Source organism: Felis catus, chromosome E3, assembly GCF_018350175.1.
Source record: "Felis catus isolate Fca126 chromosome E3, F.catus_Fca126_mat1.0, whole genome shotgun sequence".
NCBI classification, from domain to species: Eukaryota; Metazoa; Chordata; class Mammalia; order Carnivora; family Felidae; genus Felis; species Felis catus.
The window spans coordinates 19,389,701-19,415,443 of record NC_058383.1 but is presented as its reverse complement, the minus strand read 5'-3'; the positions used below and the strand labels follow the sequence as shown (position 1 = coordinate 19,415,443).

At 44.7% G+C, this 25,743-nt stretch overlaps 1 protein-coding gene across 9 annotated transcripts in view; it reads left to right on the top strand.

Annotated features, from left to right (window-relative positions):
• KATNIP (katanin interacting protein) overlaps positions 1–25,743 on the top strand; it is a 194,692-nt gene that overhangs the window by 71,777 nt on the left and 97,172 nt on the right. For all 9 annotated transcript variants that reach the window (XM_045047782.1, XM_006942222.5, XM_006942221.4 and 6 more), the window contains one exon: positions 4,038–4,166. In XM_045047782.1, coding sequence (XP_044903717.1) covers positions 4,038–4,166 — 129 coding nt within the window. The remainder of the gene's footprint in view (positions 1–4,037; positions 4,167–25,743) is intronic.

Below are 25,743 nucleotides of genomic sequence, written 5' to 3'. Positions count from 1 at the left end.
GCGTCCGACTTCAGCCAGGTCACGATCTCACGGTCCGTGAGTTCGAGCCCCGCGTCAGGCTCTGGGCTGATGGCTCAGAGCCTGGAGCCTGTTTCCCATTCTGTGTCTGCCTCTCTCTCTGCCCCTCCCCCGTTCATGCTCTGTCTCTCTCTGTTCCAAAAATAAATAAACGTTGAAAAAAAAAAAAAAAAAAAAAAATTTAAAAAAAAAAAAAAGAATGAAATCTTGCCATTTGCAACTACGTGAATGGAACTGGAGGGTATTATGCTAAGTGAAATTAGAGGAAGACAAAAATCCTATGACTTCACTCATATGAGGACTTGAAGAGACAAAACAGATGAACATAAGGGAAGGGAAACAAAAGTAATATAAAAACAGGGAGGCGGACAGAACAGAAGAGACTCTTCAATATGGAGAACAAATAGAGGGTTACTGGAGGGGTTGCGGGAGGGGGGATGGACTAAATCGGGAAGGGGCACTAAGGAGTCTACTCCTGAAATCATTGTCGCACTCTATGCTCGCTAACTTAGATATAAATTTTAAGAAATAAAAAATAAAATTGAAAAAAAAAAAGAATAGAGCAAGAGATAAATAAAGCAATAATTGCAGATATGGTCATGTTCTGTGAAGAAAACAGAGGAAGGTGGAACAGTGTGGGAGAGAGGGCAGCTTCAGACACGGCAGAGAGGGCGGGAAGGCTGCCTTCAGGTGTGACAGTTCAGCTGAAACCTGGTGGGAAAAGCATTGCAGGCAGAGGGAACAGCAAGCACAGACGACATGAGGCTCAGGCACAGCATGAGCAAGGTGGGAGTGTGGGGCAGATCAGGCAGGGCACGATGAGCCCCGGGCAGGGGAGTGGAGGGGGCTGTGAGGGGCGAGTCCAGATAGCTGGATTTTATTCTGAGGGCATCGCTTTTATATATAGAATGAGTGCATAGATCATCGCCATGTCTATATAGAAACAAAATTATCGGGACACCACAGGACAGAGGCCCCCGGGCCATCCCCCGTCCCATCCACCGGACCTTTGTTCCACTGTGAGTGCAGGCTGCAGATTCAATAGCCTCCCTAAAAGAACAAAATCTTGCTTTTTAAAAAAAAAAAACATTGTTTTTAATGTTTATTTATTTGTGTGTGTGAGAGAGAGAGAGCATAAGCAGGAGAGGGGCAGAGAGACAGGGAGACACAGAATCCGAAGCAGGCTCCTGGCTCCGAGCTGTCAGCACAGAGCCAGACGCAGGGCTCGAACTCACGAACCGCGAGATCACGACCTGAGCCGAAGTCGGAAGCTTAAGTGACTGAGCTGCCCAGGTGCCCCCCCAAATCTTGCTTTTGAACGCCGCTCCCGTAACAAACCCTGCCTTTAAGAACTGCAAAGCACTCATAAAAGTGGGAATATTGTCCAGGAAACATTCTTGTGTTGTGTTTGCCTGTTTGTATTTCCTTCTTTGCTCATAAAAGAAGGACCGGTAAAGAGCAAAGGGTTGCTTTGGTTCACATCCCAGCTGCAGAAGTCTAAAAGTAAATTGGAAATTCTGTCTTCCTGGAGGGGGCCGGTGGGGGGGGGGGTGGCGCTGTTTTTATGGACTTAACCCAGTGCCCTTGTTTCCTACCCAGTCCCTGTTAAAGGGATTTTACAGTAGGCAACACTCTAGCGTGGGCTTTACTGCCTTTAACACCCACCTCCCATACCACAAACACAGCACACATGCTCACACACGTACACACTTGCTTTTGGAACAACAGAACGGCCCCCGGCTCAGGGTCTGAGCACGTGCGTCTGCCAACAGCCATCAGTTTCTCTTAGCTTGGGAGGCTGGTCTGTAGCCAAGTTCAGCCCGGTCCAGTCCCGGCCACGCTCCCGCCCCACACGGAATGTGTGCATGCCTTCGGCGCAAAAAGTGGGGTAGTTCCCTCTTCTCCTCTGGTACCCCCTGTTAAGTGAACATATATTCCTTCCTTTGCAAGCCCCCAGGCTGCCTGCAGCACAAGGCAGCCCGCCCCTCACGAGCTGTAAGCTCCATTAGCATTCCTGGGTGCACACACCCTCTGAAGCAGCAGCATGGCCCTGCCCTGCCCGCCCTGCCTTGTCTCCACTGTGAGCGCTTGAGTGTATTTCCTTCTTTCCTTTTTCTCCCCATCTTGAGGGGGCACTCCGTAAGGCTTCACAGTCAATTTCCCCTCGGAGTTATTTTCCTGGGAAGCGAAAGAGTGAAATGGTAACACGTGTTTTCGGCCGAGGCAGAAGCCTTAAGAGATGCAGTCTGAACTAGAGAGGAAAAAAAAAAAAAGAAGAAAAGCGTGTGGCTAAATATATTCAGCCACCTCACACTGTTTGCAAGCGCAGCTCCGAGGCGAGCAAAAGGAAATCCGCGTCCGCATGTGTACTTTTCATCCGACCTTCACTGTTGAAACATACCAGCCTGTTTGCCTTCAATCATACCCTTGGTGATCTTCAATTTCTTGCGGGCTCCGGGTTCGCAGACCCGCATGCCGCAGACATGCTCCGTTGGCCTCAGCGCATTGACTTGCACGGTGTTTTCGAAAGAATTACTAGCTGACATTTAAGAATCAGGAGAGTCCATGTCAAAATGGGAATTTGGGGCTTCTCTTGAAAAATCCGAACGTTTGGGAGCCACATCCTTACGTGACAGCAGCGGTCGGAGCTGAGGAGCGGCTGTCCCCTTAGACAGGTGCGTGCACTGCAGGTGCCTGGTCCCCGCGACAGATCCCAGGTACCGTTCCACACACCGAAGATAAAAACAGACAATAAACAATGTATCGGGGCGTCTGGGTGGCTGAGTCGGTTGAGCGGCTGACTCTTTGATTTCGGCTCAGATCGTGATCCCAGCGTTGTGGGATCGAGCCCTGCTTTGGGCTCCGCACTGAGCCTGGAGCCTGCTTGGGATTCTCTCTTTCTCTCCCTCTACCCCTCTTGCCCCCACCCCCCCCCGCCCTGTCTAAAATAAAAAATAAAAGTTAAAAAAATAAAATTCAACCCATACAAAGAAAATAAAAGTCTTTTCATAATCCCACTGCCCCAGAGGTCATAGATGGGTGTATCCATCCAGAATAAAAGTTTCTTACATTCATTACATACGTAATGTATTGATTACATCCAACAGGAGATGGTTTATCTGGAATGTTCCAGTCCTGGCCCATCCCCAGTGAGTGATGGTAATTCCTGAGTTTAGTTTTTTGATTTTTCCTGCGAGCACGATGGGTGATGGGAAGACTTGACCGCCCTATCATCTTCTGGAATGCCTCCATTGTGTGGACCCTGGTGTGGGATGAACTGGATATTTGCCCACGATTACAATTCAATGTTTTAAAGTCATTGTTACTTGCTGACACATACAAACAACTGAAGACCTGTTCACAGCCTGTGTGCCCCCAGTAGGTCCACCACATGTGGACTCTGCCGAGGCCCATGACGGCTCACCTATGGGAATCGTGGAGATTAGAGGGTGCCATCACTGGCCAGGCATCCCCAGTGGGAATCCCACCCGGTTCCCAGCAGGGAGGGCCCTGTAGCAAATCCCTCCAGTTTGCCATTCATTAATTTCAACGGCGAGGCTTAAAAAATGAAAGATTGTCTTTAAGCCCATCCCATTGCTTGGGTACTTCTGTTTTGGATTACCATTTAAATAACTTTCAAGTGAGAACCATTTTTTCCTTTACTTTTTATAGCTGTTTCCACATACATGGGATTATATACCATCCACACTATTTGATATCCCACTTTCTTTATTCAGCAAGATGTGGAGGCCGTATCTCGGTACTCACTGAGCCCAGTGTCTAGGTTGTTGGTGCCCTGAGTTTGGATCCTGGTCTCTTTACTAACTGTGTGTCTACAGCAGTGTGGGTAGGGCAGGGATGAGTTTGACCAGCTCAGCTTTGGGGGAGAGAGCCGAGAATGATGGACGGTGAGGAGGCAGACGGGAGGCATGGAGACCAACAGAGAGAACGAGGGACCCAGCGCATCTTCAGGGACATAAATTGCTTTTACCACGCCCATTCTCTCTGCTTGCCCCTAGGGTACCAAGTCTCCTACCGGCACCACGCCCTGTGACTTTAATTTCTCCCTTCTGAATGCACATGGATTACCAGACCCTGCCAGCAATGCAGACAAAGAAAGGATCCTCTTAACTATTCAGGATGTAATGGTAAGATGGAGTTCAGCCTCATAACCCCATGAAGGGCCAGGGGTCTTTGCCACAGCCAAGCAGCTGGGCTGTAGGATAGGAAAATCACAACAGGATTTGGCTTTAACAGAAAACCTCTAGCCCCCCCGTTAGGTTTAAAACAATACATGTGAGATTTGACTTAATGATCTAGTTTTTCATGTGGGTAGAAGCTCCCATTAAATGAACATTTACTAAGTGCTAAGCACCGTGCTGAGTGTGGAACATCCATCACTGCATTAACCCTGTGAGTTAACTGCTAGGTACTTTCGTCCTCATTTTGTAGTTTGGAGAAACTGAGGACGGGAGAAAGGATGTTGTTCACCCAGCCCTCAGAGAAACCCAGACTGGAAACCTCAACCCCATGACTCCTTATTCCTTGCAATTAACAATCCTAGGCTGGGAATTGCGCTGGCCTGCTTTTGCTCCCCAAAGTGCCCAGCTCTCTGTAGGGGCACAGTCTGTTGTAAATATCATTGATGTTCAGCCTGGAAGCAAGGTGCTGAGAGGTGGCCATCTGTCAGTTGTGCTTATGATCGAGAAGACCTCTCCTTTGCCGAATGTCTATCTCCTCAGTGAACCCATAGCTGGGAACGTTGATGAACAATGCTTTTCAAAAATGAAACCCAATGAGGAATCAACCAAACAAAGCCAAATTGAGGGACTGTCTACAAAACAGCTCACGTGGAGGCTTCAAAACTACCAATGGCATAAGTGAGAAAGGTTATTCCAGATAAAAGAGGCTACCAGCAGGGGTGCCTGGGGGGCTCAGTCGGCTGAGTGGCCGACTTCGGCTCAGGTCACGATCTCACGGTTTGTGAGTTCGAGCCCTGCATCGGGCCTAGAGCCTGCTTCGGATTCTGTGTCTCCCTCTCTCTCTGCCCCTCCCCCACTCATGCTGTGTCTCTCTCTGTCTCAGAAATAAATAAACGTTAAAAAGAACAAAAAAGAGGCTAACAGCATACCACAGTTACGCCACATGAGATCCTTGTTGGGGGGGGTGGGGTGGCAGGGGGCTGTTGGGGGTGCTAATTGCCCTAAATTTAAGGGTGGTTTTGGGAAATTAACGAATTTGAAAATGAACTACATTATATTAGATAATATTGTATGGATGTTAAATTTCCTGAATTCGATGATTCTGTCTGTTCTGTTTATGTAAGAGAAGGCTCCAGTTCTCAGGTCTGCCCAGAATTGGTGAAGAACCAATGAATGTAGGTGGAGGGTATGTGGGTATTCATTATACCCTTCCCATTATAGTATTCAGATATATTTTCTGTGGGTTTTACCTTTTTTTCAAAATAAAAAGTTGTTGTTTTTTTTTTTAAAGCTAGCACATTAAGGAGGGGGATATGCCGCTTCAGTAGAGCTAAGCATCAGCAAAGAAAAAAAGAGAAAAGTTTCCTTTTAAGGAGACCTAGTTTTAAAAACTCTGTAGGATTATATTGATGTCAATTTCCTGATTGTGCTTTTGTGCTTTAATTATGCAAGATGCTACCGTGGGGGAAACTGACTGAAGGGTACATAGGATCTCTCTCTCTCTGTTATTTCTTACAAACAGCATAAGAAATCTACAATAAGCACAACATGAAAAGTAAAAAGCTAACAACTAAATAAAATAAACACAAATGCACAGGTTCTATCTTCCAGAGGTTCAGATTTTGATCCTGGGCTTGGGCTCAGGCATGTTTGTTTGTTTGTTTGAAGTAGCCCACATTTTGCAAACATTTTGCCATGTTTGAGAACCCCAGTTTTAGGGAAAAGACAGCTGTGGATCTCAATTTTTGATTCTGTAAGAACCGTGTAGAGTATTTGAAATGCATATTTTAGAGCTAATTTTTAAGATACAGAAGTTGTATATAGGAGATAGCATAGTTTTTAACAAAAGAATTCCCAGTGATTGTGAATCGGAAGGACTGAAGATTTCAGTTTACCTCGTACAGAAGGAAAGTTTTGGAAATAATTTGCACTTTGTGAGTTGGAACTGGGGACTATAAAAAAAAGTTTAAAAGTCTTTAAGTTTATTTATTTTATTTTGAGAGAGAGAGAGACCCAGAGCATACGAGCAGCAGAGAAGGAGAGAGAGAATCTCAAGCAGGCTCTGTGGTGTTAGCGTGGAGCCCAGTGTGGGGCTTGAACTCATGAACCATGAAAATATGACCCGAGCTGAAACCAAGAGCCGGTTGCTTAACGGACTGAGCCACCCAGGCGCCCCCCCCCCCCCAAAAGGAGCTTTAAAATTCAAAGTTAGAATCTCATCTCCATCATACAAAATTAGGATAACTATAAAGTAAAAAACAAAATAAAACAACAACAAAAATCCAGGAGGTTCACAAAAGCCAGAAAAAGATGAGAGAGGCTCTGCCCTTGTCTTCAAAACCATATCCTATACTTCTGGTGCCAGAGGATGTTACTTAAAATAACAAATGAAAGATACAAAACCGTAATAGCTCCTGACAGCATCTTCTCTATTATGGATCAATTTCTATCCAGAATTTTGACCATTAGTATCAAGAAAAGGCCAAGCGATGTTCAACACACTCTTTTAAAGAAGACAGGAAAGTCTTAATGTATTTTAGAAATATTTTCATAGACAATTATTTTATTTAGGTGTTTGATGAAAGAGATGAATTTTAGATAGAAAATTAACTTTGTGTTACTGTATCAATACATAATTATATTAAGAAAACGAATATGAACCCTTCACATTTTGTTTTTCTCACTCTTTGGTCACGTTCAAAGTATGTTTCAAACTGGAAAAGAAAAAAAAAAAGCAACCCAGAGAAAATAGGGGCATGTAAGAGAGGATTTACTAGTTATGACTTGAAAAAATTATGCTGGAATTCAAGATAAGGGTAGAAATACAGTGATGAATAGAAATAGGTGTGGCCAGGGGCACCTGGGTGGCTCAGCAGGTTAAGTGTCCCACTTCGGCTCAGGTCACGGTCTTGCGGTTCGTGGGTTCGAGCCCCATGTTGGGCTCTGTGCTGACAGTTCAGAACCTGGAGGCTGCTTCGGATTCTGTGTTTCCATCTCTCTCTGCCCCTCTCTCGCTCACACTCTGTCTGTCTGTCTCTCTGTCTCAAAAATAAATAAACATTAAAATTTTTTTTAAAGAAGTAGGTATGGCCAGCGGGGAGGTCCTGGATCCCTGACTGCGGGGGCCAGGTTTAGCTCATCGATGTGTCTTGTTGTCTGTTCTGTTTTAATTCCAGTGTAGTTAACATGCAGCGTTATATTAGTTTCAGGTGCATACGTGTACCCTTCACCTATTTCACCCATCTCCCCTCTGGTGACCATCAGTTTGTTCTCTATAGTTAAGAGTCCGTTTTCTGGTTTGTCTCTTTTTTCTTTGTTCATTTGTTTTGTTTTGTTTTAATTCCACATATGAGTAAAATCACATGGTATTGGACTTTCTCTACCTGACTGATTTCACTTAGCATTATATCCTCTGAATCCACCCGTATTGTTGCAAATGGGAAGATTTCATTCTTTTTTTTTTTTTTTTTTTTTTAATGTTTATTTATTTTTGAGACAGAGAGACAGAACATGAATGGGGGAGGGTCAGAGAGAGAGGGAGACACAGAATCCGAAGCCAGCTCCAGGCTCCGAGCTGTCAGCACAGAGCTGGACGTGGGGCTCGAACCCACAGACTGCGAGATCATGACCTGAGCCGAAGCCGGTCGCTTAACCGACCGAGCCACCCAGGCGCCCCAAGATTTCATTCTTTTTTTATGGATGAGTAATATTCCATTGTGTAGACGTGCACACACACACACACACACACACACACACACACTCACACACTCTTGTGTATCCATTCATCTATCAGTGGATACTTGGGCTGCTTCCATAATTTGGCCATTGTAAATAATGCTGCAATAAACATAGAGGTGCCTATATCTTTTCAAATTAGTAAATTAGCGTTTTCATATTCTTTGGGTAAATACCCAATAGTGGGATTACTGGATCATATGGTAATTCAATTTTTACTCTTTTGAGGAAACTCCATACTGTCTTCCACAGTGGCCGTACCAGTTTGCATGCCCACCAGCAGTGCAGCAGACTTCCCATTTCTCCACATCCTCAACAATATTTGTGGTTTCTTGTGTTTTTGATATCAGCCATTCTGCCAGGTATGAGGCGATCTCTCATTGTGGTTTTGATCTGCATTTCCCTGATGAGTGATGTTGAGCATCTTTTCATGTGTCTGTTGGCCATCTGGATGTCTTCTTTGGAGAAGTGTCTGTTCATGTCTTCTGCCCATTTTGTATTGGGTTTCTTTTTTCTTTCTTTCTTTCTTTCTTTCTTTCTTTCTTTCTTTCTTTCTTTCTTTCTTTCTTTCTTTCTTTCTTTTTGGTGTTGACTTGTATCAGTTCTTTACATTTTTGGATACTGCCCCTTTATTGGATATGTCATTTGCAGATATATCTTTTCCAATTCAATACATTGTGTTTTAAGTTTTGTTGATGGTCTCCTCTGCTATGCAGAAGGTTTTTGTTTTGACGAAGTCCCAATAGTTTATTTTTGCTTTTGTTTCTCTTGCCTCAGGAGACATATTTAGAAAGAAGTGGTTATAGACATATAACAGAAAGACATTGCTGCCTGTACTCTCTTCTAGGATTTTTATGGTTTCAGGTCTCACATCCATTTTGAGTTTATTTTTGTGTGTGGTGTAAGAAAGAGGTCCAGTTCCATTCTTTTGCGTGTTGCTGTTATGTTTCCCCAACACCATTTGTTGAAGAGATTGTCTTTTTTCCATTAGATATTCTTGCCCACTTTGTCAAAGTTTAATTGACCATAACATTGTGGGTTTATTTCTAGGTTTTCTATTCTGATCCATCGATCTATGTGTCTGTTTTTGTGCCAGTACCATATTGTTTTAATTACTACTGCTTTGTAGTATATCTTGAAATCTGGGAATGTGATACCTCCAGTTTTGTTTTTTTTTCAAGACTGCTTTGGCTATTTAGGGTCTTTTATGGTTCCCTACAAATTTTCAGATGATTTGTTCTAGTTCTGTGAAGAATGCTGTTGGTATTTTGATGGGTTTTGCATTAAGTCTGTAGATTGCTTTGAGTGGTATGGACATTTTAACAATACTTGTTCTTCCAATCTGTGAGCATGGAATATCTTTCCATTTGTTTGTGTTATCTTCAAATTCTTTCATCAGTGTTTTATAGTTTTCAGAGTACAGGCCTTTCACTCCCTTGGTTAATTTTATTCCTAGGTATTTTTTTATTTTTTGTACAATTGTAATTGGGGTTATTAATTTCTCTTTTTGCTATTTCATTGTTAGTGTATAGAAATGCAACATATTTGTGTGTATTGATTTTGTATCCTGTGACTTTACTGCATTCATGTATCAGTGCTAGTAAATTTTTAGTGCAATCTTTAGGGTTTTCTCTATATAGTATCATGTCATCTGCAAATAGTGAAAGTTTTATTTGTTCCTTACCCGTTTGGATGCCTTTTATTTCTTTTTCTTATCTGATTGCTTAGGCTAGGACTTCAAAGTACTATGTTGAATAAAAGTGGTGAGAGTGGACATCCCTGTCTTCTTCCTAACCTTAGGGGAAAAGCTCTCAGGTTTTAGAGGATGATGTTAGCTGTGAATTTTTCATATATGGCCTTTATTATGTTGAGTTATGTTTCCTCTAAACCTACTTTGTTGACAGTTTTTATCATGAATGAATATTGTACTTTGTCAAATGCTTTTTCTGCATCTATTGAAATGACCATATGGTTTTGATCCTTTCTCTTGTTGATGCAGTGAATCATGTTGATTGATTTGTGAGTATTGAACCACCCAGGAATAAATCCCATTTGATCGTGGTGAATGATTTCTTTAAGGTATTGTTGGATTCAGTTTGCTAACATTTTGTTGAGGATTTTTGCATCTGTGTTCATCAGAGACATTGGCCTGTAATTTTCTTTTTTTGGTAGTGTCTTTATCTGGTTTTGGTGTCAGGATAATGCTGGCCTCATAGAATGAATTTGGAAGTTTTTCTTCCTCTTCTGTTTTTTTCTGGCAGTTTTCCTTCTTCTATTCTTTGAGAAGAATAGCTATTAATTCTTTAAATATTTGGTGGAATTCACCTGTGAAGCCATCTGGTCCTGGACACTTGTTTGTTGGAAGTTTTTTTGATTACTGATTCAATTTCATTGCTAGTAATCAGTCTGTTCAAATTTCCTTTCTTTTTTTTTTTTTTTTTTTTTTTTTAATGTCTACTTGTTTTTGAGAGCAAGAGACAGCACAAACAGGGTAGAGGCAGAGAAGGAGAGGGAGACACAGAATCTGAAGCAGGCTCCAGGCTCTGAGTTATCAGCACAGAGCCCAACGTGGGGCTTGAACTCATGAACTGTGAAATCATGGCCTGAGCCAAAGCTGGACACTCAACTGACTGAGCCACCCAGGCACCCCAGTCTGTTCAAATTTCTGTTTCTCTCTGGTTCAGTTTTGGGAGGTTGATTATCTGTTTCTAGGAATTTATCCATTTCTTCTAGGTTGTCCAATTTGTTGATACGATTTTGCATAATATTCTCTTATAATCCTTTGTGTTTCAGTGGTATCTGTTGTTCTTTCTTTCTTTTTTAATGATTATTTATTTTTGAGAGAGAGAGACAGAGCACGAGCAGGGGAGGGGCAGAGAGTGAGACACAGAATCCGAAGCAGGCTCCAGTCTCTGAGCTGTCAGCACAAAGCCCAGTGTGGGGCTTGAACTCACGAACCGTGAGATCGTGACCTGAGCTGAAGTCGGACGCTCAACCAACTGAGCCACCCAGGTGCCCTTCTGTTGTTATTTCTCCTCTTTCATTTCTGATTTTGTTTGTCTGAGTCTTCTCTCTCTCTCTCTCTCTCTCTCTCTCTCTCTCTCTGATGAGTCTGGCTAGGTATATCAATTTTGTTGATCCTTTTCAAAGAACCAGCTCCTGGTTTCGTTGATCCATTCTATTGTTTTCTAAGTTTCTATTTCATTTATTTGTGCTCCAATTTTCGTTATTTCCTTCCTTCTATGGTTTTGGGTTTTGTTTGTCCTTTTTTATAGTTCCTTTAGGTGTAAGATTAGGTTGTTTATTTGAGATTTTGCTTGCTTTCTGAGGTAGATCTGTATTGCCATAAACTTGCCTCTTGGAACAGCTTTGCTGCATCCCAAGAGTTTGGGGCCATTGTGTTTTCATTTTCACTTGTCTCCATCTATTTTTTTATTTCCTCTGAATTCTTGGTTAGCCCATTCACTGTTTAGCAGCATGTTATTTAACCTCCATATATTTGTGTTCTTTCTAGATTTTTTTCCTCATGGTTCATTTCTAGTTTTACAAAAGCATCGTGGTCAGAAAAGATGCATGGTAGGACTTCAGTCTTTTTAAATTTGTTGAGACTTGTTTTGTGGCCTAATAGATGACGTATTCTGGAAAATGTTCTATATGTATTTGAAAAGATTGGGTATTCTGCTGCTTCAGGATGTAATATTCTGATTATATCTGTTAGATCCATCTGGTCCAATGTCATTCAAAGCCACTGTCTCCTTGTTGCTTTCTGTTTAGATGATCTATCCATTGATACAAGTATGGTGTTAAAGTCCCCTACTATTATATTACTATCAATTACTTCCTTTATGTTTGTTATTAGCTGCTTTGTGTATTTGGGTGCTCCTATGTTGGGTATGTAAATATTTATAATTGTTATAGCTTCTTGGTGAATCGTTCCCTTTATGATTATATAGTGTCCTTCTTTGTTTCTTGTTACAGTCTTTGTTTTAAAGTCTGTTTTGTCTGATGTAAGTATTGCTGCTACCCAAAGCTTTCTTTTCACTTCCTCTTGCATGATAAATGCTCTTCCTTCCCTTTCCTTTTAAGCTACATGTGTCTTTAGGTCTGAAATGAGCCTCTTGTAGGCAGCATATGGATGGGTCTTGTTTGTTTATCCACTCTGATACCCTGTGTCTTTTCATTGGACCATTTGTTCCAAAGTAATTGTTGATAAGTATGTTCTTACTCTTCTCTTGCTCTTTTTTTTTTTTTTTTCTCACTGTTAGCTGGCTTTCTTTAGTATACTTGGATTCCTTTCTCTTTATTTGTTGCTTAGCTGTTACTGGTTTTGTTTATTTGTGGCTACCAAATCAAAGATTTGTATGTAACATCGTATGCATATGCACTCTATATCATAAAGTTGACGGTTGCTTATGTTTGAACCCATTCTTTAATCCTCTCACCCCTCCCCGCCCCCCCCAGTTTTGGGTATATGGTATCATACTTCACATCCTTTTATTTTGTGAATCCCTTGACTGATTTTTACCGATGTACTTAATTTTACTGTTTTTGTGCTCCCTACTTTTCTGACTCTTACTTCCGGTCTTTCCTTTTCACTCAGAGAGTCCCCTTTTAACATTTCTTGTAGGGCTGGTTTAGTGGTCATGAATTTCTTTAACTTTTGTCTAGGAAACTCTTTATCTCTCCTTCTATTATGAATGATAGCCTTGCTGGATAGAGTGTCCTTGGTGGCAGGTTGTTTTGTTTTGAGCACTTTGAATGTATCATACCACTCTTTCTGGCCTAAGAGGTCTCTGCTAAGAAATCTGCTGAAAGCCTTCTGGGGTTTCCCTTGTACATGACTGTTTTCTTTTCCCTTGCTACTTTTTACATTTTAAAGTTTTTGTCTTTATTTCTTTTTATTTTTCCAGGAATAGAATTTAGTGATCCATCACTTACATATAACACCCAGTGCTCATCCTAACAGGTGTCTTCCTTAATGTCCATCCTCCCACCCAGTACCCCTCCAGCAACCCTCCCTTTGTTCTCTGTGTTTAAGAGTCTCTTATGGTTTGTCTCCCTCTGTTTTTATCTTATTTTTGCTTCCCTTCCTCTGTGTTCATCTGTTTTGTTTCTTAAATTCCACATATTTGTGAAATCATATGATATTTGTCTTTTTCTGACTCAATTCACTTAATATAATACACTCTAGCTCCATCCACATTGTTGCAAATGGCACAATTTCATTCTTTTTGATCACCGAGTAATATTCCATATATATATATATACTACATCTTCTTTATCCGTTTGTCAGTCAATGAACATTTGGGCTCTTTCCATAATTTGGCTATTGTCAGTAGTGCTGCTGTGAACATTGGGGTGCATGTGCCCCTTCTAGTTAGCTTTTTTTTTTTTATCCTTTGGGTAAATACTTAGTAGTGCAATTGCTGGGTTGTAGGGTAGTTCTATTTTTAATTTTTTGAGGAGCCACCATACTGCTTTCCAGAGTGCACCGGTTTGCATTCCGAAAAGCAGTGCAAATTCCCCTTTTTCCACATCCTCACCAACATCTGTAGTTCCCTGAGTTGTTAATTTTAGCTATTCTGACAAGTGTGAGGTGGTATCTCATTGTGGTTTTGATTTGTAGTTTCCTGATGAAGAGTGATGTTGGGCATTTTTTCATGTGTTGGTTGGCCATCTGGATGTCTTCTTTGGAAAAGTGTCTATGCATGTCTTTTGCCCACTTCTTCACTGGATTATTTCTTTTTCGGGTGTTGTTTGGTAAGTTCTTTATAGATTTTGGGTACCAACCCTTTATCTGATATGTCATTTGTAAATATCTTCTCCCATTCTGTCGGTTGCCTTTTAGTTTCACTGATCGTTTCCTTAGCTGTGTAGAAGCTTTTTATCTTGATGAGGTCCCAGTAGTTCATTTTTGCTTTTGTTTCCCTTGCCTCTGGAGACATGTCAGGTAAGAAGTTGGTGCAGCCGAGGTCAAAGAGGTTGTTGCCTGTTTTTTCCTCTAGGCTTTCGATGGCTTCCTGTCTTACATCTAGGTCTTTCATCCATTTTGAGTTTATTTTTGTGTCTGGTGTAAGAAAGTGGTCCAGGTTCATTTTTCTGTGTCGCTGTTTTACCAACACCATTTGCTGAAGAGACTATCTTTTTTCCATTGAATATTCTTCCCTGCTTTGTCATAGATTAGGCCATACATTTGTGTATCCATTTCTGGGTTCTCTATTCTGTTCCACTGATCTGTGAGTCTGTTCTTGTGCCAGTACCATACTGTCTTGATGATTACAGCTTTGGGATGTAGCTTGAAGTCTGGAGTTATGATGCCTCCCGCTTTGTTTTTCTTTTTCAACATCACTTTGACTATTCGGGGTCTTTTCTGGTTCCATTCAAATTTTAGGATTGTTGGTTCTAGCTCTGTGAAGAATGCTGGTGTTATTTTGACAGGATTGCATTGAATATGTAGATTGCTTTGAATTAGTATCGACATTTTAACGATATTCGTTCTTCCAATCCGTGAGCATGGAATGTTTTTCTATTTCTCCCTTGCTGCTTTTAAAGTTATCTCATCATCACTACTTTTTGCTACTTTAATTACTGTATGTCTTGAGGTGAACCTCATTGGGTTGATTTTGTTGGAGGCTCTCTGTGCCTCCCCAGTTTTCAGCAATTATGTCTTCAAATAAATTTTCTCTCTTCTCCTTCTGGGATCCCCATATTGTGACTGTTATTAGGCTTGATGGTGTTGCTGAGTTCCCTTAATCTACTGTCATTTTTTATTATTATTCTTTTCTCTCTCTCCTGTTCACCTCGATTGCTTTCCGTGACTCCGTCCTCTAGTTTGCTAATCCATTCTTCTCCTTCTTCTAGTCTAATGTTTATTCCCTCTAGTGTGTTTCTCATTTCAGTTATTGAGTTCTTCACCTCTGATTGGTTCATTTGTGCTTCCTATTTCTTTGTCGAGTCTCAGTGAAGTCCCCCCACTCTTAAGTCTGGTGAGTATCTTCTGAACTGTTATTTGAAATTCTCTACCAGGCAGGCTACTTCTCTCTGTTCCATTTATGTCTCTTGCTGTGACTTTGTCCCATTCTTTCATTTGGGAATATTCCTCTGCTTCCTCATTTTGTCTCTCTGTGTCTGCTTCTGCGTGTTACAAAACTCAGCTATATCTCTTGCTCTTGAAAGTAGTGGCCTTTTGAAGAAGAGGCCCTACAGTGACCCCTCAGCTCAGTGTCCCCGGTTTTCTGGAACCTGGTGCTTCAGGGGTGTCTCCTATGTGTTGCATGCCCCCTGCTGTTGTGGCCGAGCCACTGTTCCCTTCAGTCCAGTTATCTTCAGTGGCTCTCTTTGCCTGTTTAGGGCAGGGTTTGTTCCCTGTGTTGTTAGTCGGCCAGCGTGGGGCTACCTGGGGCTTGGGTTGAGTCAGACCAGGCATTTGCCAGAGATGCAGTAGCACTGAACTGCAGGATGCTTTCCCTGTGTTGTCCCCTAAGAGGCTTTTGTTGGTGGGCAGGGCCTGCGGTCAGACCGGATGTCTGCCCCCAGTCCGCTGCCGGGTCTGCAGTTGGAGTGGTGTATGTGGTTATCTCCCCCCTGCCCCCGGGGCAGGAGTCACTTTTAGTGCCACTAGCCCCTCGTGGGGCTGTTTACACACTACCGGGCTGGTGGCAACACTTTGGACGGGTTCCGGCCAAGGGCATATTGAAGGGGGCGTGTCCACAGGAGAACGTCGGGGCCAGCACACTGTTAGCAAGCTAGGTGGGAATTGTTGGCACTGTGCCCTTCCCACAGGCATCCACAGGTCCAGGCTGGAGGGAAATGGCATTGGCCATCTCCTTTGTTCCTGGAGAAGCCTCCTAAAGGTCCCTGCCCCTCCAGCCCACACTCTGAGATGAATAAACAAGTCTCCCTCGTGTACACCCCAGGCATTTTTTTTTTTAATTTTTTTTTTTCAACGTTTATTTATTTTGGGGACAGAGAGAGACAGAGCATGAACGGGGGAGGGGCAGAGAGAGAGGGAGACACAGAATTGGAAACAGGCTCCAGGCTCTGAGCCATCAGCCCAGAGCCTGACGCGGGGCTCGAACTCACGGACCGCGAGATCGTGACCTGGCTGAAGTCGGACGCTCAACCCACTGCGCCACCCAGGCGCCCCCCCAGGCATTTTTCAAACTGCTGCTTCTGCGCTGTATCTCCACAAGCATGTTTGTTGTGCTGTCTCTTTAAGGGCAGGAACTCAGTTTCCTCTCGCCTTCTTGGTTCTCCCAGAGCTGAGCCACTGATCTTTAAAGTTCCAGGTGATTAAGTCTCACCGATTATAAGAACCCACAAGGTTTGGCCCCTCCGGTTTTCAAAGCCAGATGCTATGGGGACTCATCTTCCCTGCGCAGGTTCCCCACGCTTGGGGTGCCTGGTGCGAGGGTCTGTTTCTCTCCCTTCTCTGCACCTACAGCATCCCTCCCTCGGTCCCTCTCACGGACAGTCCTGCGGGTGTGTTTAGCTCCTGACTGTCTCTGTTCTTCCTCCTTTCTTCGACGTGGCCTCTGCTCTGTATTTAGCCGCCTGTTCTGCCAGCTTTTGGGTCATTTTTTTCTGGGTTATTTACACCGATGCGGGTGTTATCTAGTTGTATGTGTGAGACGAAGTGAGCTTAAAGCCCTCCTCCTCTGCCACCCTCCCTGGAAGTCCTGTTCTGTTTTGAATTAGAAAACTTTTCTTCTGAGCACGCACTCTCCCATCTGCCCTGGTCCCCACCGCTCCCTAATGTGTGACACTCACCCTCCATTGCCATGTTATGCTACATTACATCATCTGAAGACGTTGGAGCTTGTGACTCCTTTTCACAGAGCCAAAAGGAGCTAGTGGCTGAGAGTCAGTAAGCCTCGAGAGGGTATTTTGGGCTTTCCATAAACTTTGGGGCCTTGGCCAGGTCTCACTCCTTCAGGACCCCCTTTCCTCTCAGCCACCAAGAAGGGGTGGATTAGATATTTCCTGTGCCTGTCAGCTCTGAAATTGTAAAGACTTGATGGAGTTTATAGGAAAACTCTGTTCCTGCTGACAATATCCGTAGGAGTCGAGGTTACATAATGTTCATCGAGTGTCCACTCACCCCGGGGACTCTTTCTGTAGGTAGTAAGAAAGTTACATATTCAGGGCTTGCAACACCCTTCCTTCACCCCAGATCTAAGCTTCATGATGGCAGAGATGTGCATCGTCTCTGCCTGCAGGATCTCTGGTCCCTAGAAAAGCGCCTGGCATAGAGTCCGTTTGCAAATAAATCTTCATTAAGCCAGTGAATTGAATCATTGGCTGGTGTGGTCAGTGAACGAGGGGCTGGTATAGATATTGATTAGGCACCCGGGCCCAGCCCACACAAGCTGAGTTCAGTCATCACGTCCCGGTGACAGTATTTTCCAAACTATGAGTCAGAGTTTGGAGTCTAACACATAAGCTGACAAGACTCTTTGCTGCTTGTGGTAGAAAAATCAGTGTGGGGGATGGAGTTTGGATCCTGAAATACTGGGATATCTGGCACATGGTGCCAACTGAAATGAGTATTTTAAATGACAGGAGTGAGGCAGGCAAGTAACAAGCACCGCCCTTGGCCTGGGTGTCCGGGCACGGCAGGGACCGGTGGGGATATATTGACACAGCTGGGCAGTCGTGTGGACACAAGGGCCCAGGGGTACCGGGCTTTCCAGTTTCAAGAGAAGCCAGGTGTTTGGGTTTCTTGGTGTTCGGCTTCTCCCCGCTTTGTTTTTGCTTTTTTTTAATGTTGATGACGGGTTCGTTATTTTCTGTCGAGCAAACGGAATGCATGGCTGGTTTGGCCCGAGACCGCCAGCTTGCAACTTCCGGTTTGGATAGCTTCGTCTGTTCCTGATGACAGGAAGCGGAGCCCTTTCTCCGTTCTCAGTGGCACTTGAGTTAGCCTCTCTGGTATTCAGAGCCACCAGGGGGCGAGGTTCCCTTGAATGCACCCAGAGATGCCCATCTAGACAGCTCAGGCCAAAGGACAGCCTGGCCGACGGCATCAGGCAGGGTCCCGGGCAGGAGGGTCAGACGGCACAAGGCCAGCGGTGCAGGAATGATTCATGTGGAATGATGCTGAACAGGCACCAACGGCCCACGAAATGCGGGTCCAGAAGTGCGAGATGTAGTGATTCTTTTACCCAAGAGAGCATTTCTGTACGTGACGACACCGGATGGTATCCGAGTTACTAAAGCATCGTTTTCAGTCTCAATGAAAGGAAAGAATAACCGACCTCTGCATCGCTTTTGGAATAAATGACGTCATTCATTTCTTGCATTTGTAGCCTACTTAGGATTTCTTAGGTATTTTTACATGATTTCGTATTATTTAACATAACACCTAACATATGAGTGCCTTCTCATTAGAAAAGATTCAGACAATTCGGAACGTGTAAAATATGAAAGGCTCTCTCCACCTCCCCAGCCAAACTGTGCCTGGCTTTTGTTTTTTGAGCCTGTATACTTTATTACATCATTTATTTATTCATCCACTCATTCACTTATTGGCCTCTATTTCAGTTCGTTTCTACTTTCATTTGATCCTTTACCTAAATGTTTTGCTTTAATTTATTGCTTTGGTTCTCTCCCCACCTCCACGTTACAACTTCGGTTTGTTAAGTTAAATGTTTAATCCGTTTAATTTCCATCTTATTTTCTAATATAACAATTTTAAGTCTATACATTTTCCTCCGAGCACTGCTTTGTCCTTGTCCTACAAATTTTGCTATGTGTATAATGTCTTCATTGTCATTTCTTTTTCTTTCTTTCTTTCTTTCTTTCTTTCTTTCTTTCTTTCTTTCTCTCTTTCTTTCTTTCTTTCTTTCACATTTATTTATTTTTGAGAGACAGATAGGGACAGAGCACGAGCAGGGGAGGAACAGAGAGAGGGGGATACACAGGATCCGAAGCCGGCTCCAGGCTCAGAGCTGTCAGAGGGGTTCGAACTCATGAACCGCGAGATCATGGCCTGAGCCGAAATCGAGTCGGACGCTTAACCGACTGAGCCACCCAGGCGCCCCTTCCTTGTCATTTATCTCTAACTGGTTTGTGATTGGGGGTGGAGAGGGTTCCTCAACATTTCGAGGTGGCTGGCAGCATTGTTCGTTACTTTGTCTCCATCCCCTCATCCCTGCGCAGTTTCCTACAACCAGCCCCTGCTCTGGGCAGGCCCGGGTGAGGCACACGGATGCCGAGAGGCTTGCCAAGTGCCTCACAGCCAAGGAAACAGGCAGGCAGCCTCCAGTGCCCTTCTGCCTCCACGGCCGCTACCCTTTCCCTTACGTCACCACTCCCTAAGGCAAGGATGGATTTACTTCTTCATAATGATAGATGTTTGAGACCGAACTCCAAGGCGCTTCATAAATAAATTTAGCTTTGAATGAAAATTAGTAAAAGACAACCCAAGGTCCAATGGGACAGTAAGAAAGTACCAAACACTAAACACCACACGGGTATTTGAAGCATATAACATGTGACTCAGATTTTCCTTGCCCTAGTTTCGCCAGAATTGGTGTAGGGGAAGGTGGTTTTAAAAATACACGGTGTGGACCCTAAAGGTAGGGCTCAGGTCACTTTACTCTGGAAAGCTTGTGATCCAAGAGCCACCAGGTTTGAGGCGTGGGCTGGCAAGCCCCAGGTTTGGCCTCTCGAAGCCTGTTGCACTTGTAATGTCTTCTAAAATGGCTGTTTTTGTTGCCAGATTAGAAATCCCGTGAGAACAGATACTCTGTCCGCCTGGTTCATCCCTCCATCCCTAATATTTAGCAGTCAGACGCACTTATTGGCATAAGCGTACTCAACAATAAATATTCATCGAATAAACGAGTGAGTGAAAAGAGAAACAAATGAGTCGATTAACCCCTTGAGGCGGGGTAAAAACCCTTTCTGGGCCAGGCAGATGAATATAAATGTGCAACATGGTTCGTATAAGGCAGTAGGCGTGAGTGGGAATTATTACAACTAACTGCGTTGGCCAGACTTCGAGCGTTCCAGATCCCAATTTTATAACTCTGCCAACCAAGTGAGAGACACTGTTGGGGGGCGGTGGGGCAGGGGGACCGGCGGCAGGTCAGTGACCTCCACCCCAGAGTCTGTTGCTTCTCCTCGAAAACCGTCAGCGTATCCGTTGCGGCTTCGTGGTCTAAACGTCCGATCTTCTCGTAGGCAAAGTCAGTAGGGTCTGAGACACAAAGGTGAGCATGCTGTCATCTCAATTTGAAATTTTCTGGAAAAGCAAGACCTCTGGAAAAGCAATCACGGAGCACTGATTCATAGCTATTATCTCATTGCAACCCTTTAGCAACCTTGTCAGTTCACCAGGCCGCATTTTCCCACATTAGCAGGGTGGGGGTGGGGGGGTGCTTTTGGCCCAGAGTCTTGCGGGGGGACACAGGGTGGCTGGAGTCAGGCCCAGAACCCCCGGCCCAGAACCTAGACCCAGCCGTTCCCTTTTCTGAGTGTCGTAAGAGGTTTAATGCTTCATCCATGAGCACTTAGCACGCACTTCAGCACGTTTAGTGGCCTCAAGGCAGCTTTGTGTCCAAAGCTCTCACAGGCGGCTGTCATCAGTTCCATGCAAACCAGGGGACAGCCACTGAGCACCTCGCTTTCATCCCGCTCGAGGGACCACTTGCTTCCGACGCGTGGGTACCAGGCAGGGAATAAACACGGGCACGTGGTGAAGAGCCCAGACTTTGGAGTCAAGACGGTCATTCATCCAAACGGGCCCTGCCATTGCTGGCTTCGTGACCTCGCCCCGGTACTTAGACAGGTGCCCTGAGCCTGTAAGATAAGGGCACCCACCGGGATGGTGAGGGGCAGCAGTGAGACAAGGTGCGTGGAGAGGTTAGCTTGGTGGCCCGTATGTAACAAAAGCTTCGCAATTGGTAGCCGCTACGGCTGTTGATGTTACAGTTATTGTCACTATTACGGCAAACGTTTCATGTGTTGTGGCGCCCGGGTTCCCTCTGTTCCTAGCCCAGCAGAAGGAGGCAGATCAGGCACGTGAGGCACTAGTCCACTGACCGTCAAACCCCTGCCACGTTTTACCTGGTGGTCTGGTGTCTCTTCCTTCCTCCGCCTCGCCCCTGGCTCTCCAGAGAGGAGGAGACCGATTTGTTCTCCACCCGTACCGTTTACCGCCTGGCCTCCGTACAGAGGGCTTTCTGTCGCAAGGGTGTGAACTTAACGTTTTCAACAGCGAACGCTGAGGGGCGCCTGGGTGGCTCAGTCGGTCAAGAGTCCGACCCTGTTTCGGCTCAGGGTTTGTGAGTTTGAGCCCCAGGTCTGGCTCTGTGCTGGCAACATGGAGCCTGCATGGGATTCTCTCTCTGTCCCTCTCTCTCTCTCTGCCCCTCCCACTCCGCCCCTCCCCTGCTCTCTCCTCTCTGGCTCACTCTCTCCCAAAAATAAATAAATAAAAACTTACAAAAACTGTTCAACACTGAACGCCGAAATCACAAGATCGTAAAGCAAAGCTCTACAGTTAGTGTTCACAGAGAAATTTCTGGATGACAGCTTCAAAGCAACCAGTAGATCCCCCTGCGTGGTATGCGTTTGAAGTATGGGCAGGTTGGCTTTCAAAGCGACCAGTTCAAGGTCTTCATCTTTCCAGATGGAAAGGTTTTGAACGGCTTTCCCGGGAGAGTATTGCTACTTACTCTGTCTCCCCTTTGCCCTGGAACAGATGGTTTTGAATCACGTGGGCATCATAAGAGCATAGGTTCCTAAAGTTTGCTCATCCAGTGTGAGCAAGTGTGTTATTTTCCTTTGTGAAGAAGATACCAGCTGTGCAGAATCTAGGCTTCTTTTTCATATGTATTTTGTAAATACAATTATGGCGTTGAAAGTTGCACTAATTTAACAAAAGCAAAAACCAAATTGAAATGGGAGGAATTCTTGAATTCAAATTTCTTTTTTTTTTTTTTAATGTTTATTTATTCTTGAGAGAGAGAGAGTGAGTATGCTATGCATGCATGAGCAGGGGAGGGGCAAAGAGAGAGAGAGACAGAGAGACAGAGGATCCCAAGCAGAGTCTGTGCCAACAGCAGGGAGCCCGACGTGGGGACTGAACTCACAAACCGTGAGATCATGACCCGAGTTGAGGTCGAACACTTAACCAACTGAGCCACGCAGGCAGCCCAAAATTCAAATTTCTTGATCACAAGAGGTTTTTAAAAATATCTCATCAGGGGGCACCTGGGTGGCTCAGTCGGTTAAGCATCTGACTCTTGATGTCGGCTCACGTCACGATCTCATGGTTCGTGAGTTCAAGCCCTGCATCAGGTTTTGCGCTGACAGTGTGGAGCTTGCTTGGGATTCTCTCTCTTCCTGTCTTCCTGCCTCTCCCTCTCTTTCTCTCAAAATAAATAAACATTTTTTAAAAATTTAAAAATATTTCATCGGTTTAAAAAATTACGAAAAAAGATATTTACAGGTTAGAGTTGCCATTTTTAAAAACTCCGTGTTTCCATTTAAGATGGATTTGAAGGGGCGCCCGGGTGGCTTAGTTGGTTAAGCGCCAGACTTCAGCTCAGGTCATGATCTCACGGTTCGTGGGTTTGAGCCCCGTGTCGGGCTCTGTGCTGACAGCTCGGAGCCTGGAGCCTGCTTTGGATTCTGTGTCTCCCTCTTTCTCTGTCCCCCTATCCCCCCCCCCCCCCGCTCGTGCTCTGTCTCTCTCAGTCTCTCAAAAATAAATAAACGTTAAAAAAAATTAAAAAAAAAAAAGATGGATTTGAAATGACTGGCTGGAATATGAGGTCGGGGGTCGGCCCACACTGCCTGCTGACTTCTGGCTTTTGTTAGCTAAGCTAAGGCCTTAGGTTGAGAGCATTGCATTCTGGTCCGTGACCCAACCGTGCGTAATTGTCTAGTATTTATTTGGTCTCTGAATGGCTTCCGTGTTTACCGTCAGATGTTTTACCACATTCTCCAACTCTGTGTTCTTTATTTTGATTTCACCTTGCATTGTTTGGATTTTGTTCTGGGAGGTTTGTTGTTGTTGTTGTTGTTTTTCCTGAGAGAGGCTCAGGAGTGCTATATTCCCTGAGTTTCTTCCTGTTAGAATTGGTGGCCTGCTTTTCTTTCCTTCCTTCCTTCCTTCCTTCCTTCCTTCCTTCCTTCCTTCCTTCCTTCCTTCCTTCCTTCCTTCCTTCCTTCCTTCCTTCCTTCCTTTTTTCTTTATTTATGAGAGACAGAGAGAGAGAGAGAGCACCCGAGTAAGGGAGAGGGGCAGAGGGAGAGAGACAGAATCCTAAGCAGGCTTCCTGCTCAGTGCCGAGCCCGACGCGGGCTCAGTCCCATGACCCTGGGATCATGATCAAAATCAAGAATCAGACGCTCAACTGACTGAGCCACCCAGGCGCCCCGATGGCCTGTTGCTCTGAAATCTGGTCCATTTGACCGGATGCACTAAGTCAGGTAGACGCTGGTCTGTCATGTTCCGGAGTTAGGCGCTGCTGCTTTCTGAGTCACTCTTTGGAGGGGACAGGATTTGGTCCCGGATGGAGAGCAGCTCCTTTCCGGACAACTGGCTGTCCAGGGTCCTCTACCCCACTCTCTCTGCCACTCCTGTGGGGAATTTACCTATTTGCCAGAGTGACGGACGGGATTTAAACATAAATATAAATATATCATTTTCTCCTAATTACAAAGTTGGAAACGTGCTTATAATAAAAAAAAAAAATTGACAGGGCGCCTGGGTGGCTCAGTCGGTTAAGCGTCCGACTTCGGCTCAGGTCACGATCTCGCGGTCCGTGAGTTCGAACCCCACGTCGGGCTCTGGGCTGATGGCTCAGAGCCTGGAGCCTGTCTCCGATTCTGTGTCTTCCTCTCTCTCTGCCCCTCCCCCGTTCATGCTCTGTGTCTCTCTGTCCCAAAAATAAATAAACGTCAAAAAAAAAATTTTTTTTTTTTAAAAATTGAAAATAAGTAGGGGCTCCTGGGTGGCTTAGTCGGTTGAGCATCCAGCTCTTGATTTCGGTTCAGGTCGTGATCTCATGGTCATGGGTTTGAGCCCCTGTGTTGGGCTCTGCGCTAAGCGTGGAGCCTGCTTGGGATTCTCTCTCTCTCCCTCTCTCTCTGCCCCTCCCCTGTTCAGACTCTCTCTCTCAAAAATAAATAAATAAACTTAAAAAAAAAAGTAAAACAAAATGGAGAAGAAAGTTCCCATAATGCCACCCCCAGAGAGAACACTGTTAGTAATTTGGTGACTATTTTTCCAGACTTTTTTATGATTTTTTTTTTTAATTTTTGAGACAGAGAGACAGAACGTGAACAGAGGAAGGGGCAGAGAGAGAGAGAGAGGGAGACATAGAATCCAAAACAGGCTCCAGGCTCCGAGCTGTTGGCCCAGAGCCTGATGCGGGGCTCGAACTCACAAACCGCGAGATCGTGACCTGAGCCGAGGTCGGGCGCTCAACCGATGGAGCCACCCAGGCGCCCCTATTTTTCCAGACTGTTTGTAGGCATATTTGCACACATGCACAGAAACCATTTTTTTTCAATTGGACGTATCCTACGTGTGCATCTTTTGACATGCTTGGTTTTGCTTAAACGTATGTCTTCCTATCTTTCTGAGTAAGGGCGCGAGAGCTACCTCGTTTTCTGTGGTGGCTGCTCAAGGCTCCGTTGGTGCCACTCGACGCACCATTGAACCTACCTCTTCTTGTTGCACATTGAGATCCTTCTCTATTGTCAAGGATCCCTCAAGATCATTCTCTATCATCAAGGATCCCTCAATGACCTTCGTATATTAGGACTGAGGGATAATTCTCAGAGAGATTTGGTCAAAGGGTGTATATACCCTGTTCATTTCTAGCCCATCGTTTGTCATCTCTGCCTCCAAAACGCATCTCCAAATGCACCTGCTGTCCCCACCTCCGCAGCCACCTCCGCCTTCCCCCACTGCTGCTGTACCTGGGTGCCCTGTTTCCATCCTGGCCCCACCTCTCAAATTCCACTCGGTACCCAAGAGCCATAGTGATCTGTTTTTTTTTTTTTTTTTAATTTTATTTATTTTTATTTGAGAGAGAGAGAACACGAGCAGGGGAGGCGCAGAGAGAGAGAGAGAGGGAGAAAGCGAATCCCAAGCAGGCTCCACACTGTCAGCACAGAGCCTCATGCTTCCTGACCATAGAATTTGGAGAGTGGGAAGCCTTCTTGTATCGCGTCCTTCCTCTCTTCCGTTTGGTACCAGCTGCCCGTGTTTGCACTGGTATGCCATTCTCAAAAACCATATGGTCTCTGTACGTCTCTAGGATTCCATCCATTAGACAAGAGGTTGCTTCACAGATCTTTCCTGGAGAATTTCTCTCTATTCCTGGCTTCTGCTGAGATGTCTCCAAGGATCCATGAGTCCCATGTCTCGAGAGAACCCTCAGCATGATTGAATACCCCAAACTTTGGATCCTTTTCCAGTAACTAGCAAAAGGTTGTCCAGCCATGCTCAGGCTTCTCTCCCGAGCGTGTTTTTCTGACCGTGAATCTCCTCATTTTAGCATCCTTTGCAACCTAGATAGGCTGAGAGTTGCCCACATCATCAAATCTCAGGTCCACGCACCGCTTCTCACGTAGCCGTAGACACAGTTCGGCTAAGATCCTGCCACTACGTCATGGGACTCCCCCTCCCCTGGTTTCCATAACACACTCCTTATTTCCTGAGTCCCCACAAGCAGCACATTTGGTGTCCATCATATTTCTACTGTTGGGTCTTTTTACAATGGTTTACCTAAGATGGTCAAAGTATTCTAGTGCCTCTCCACTC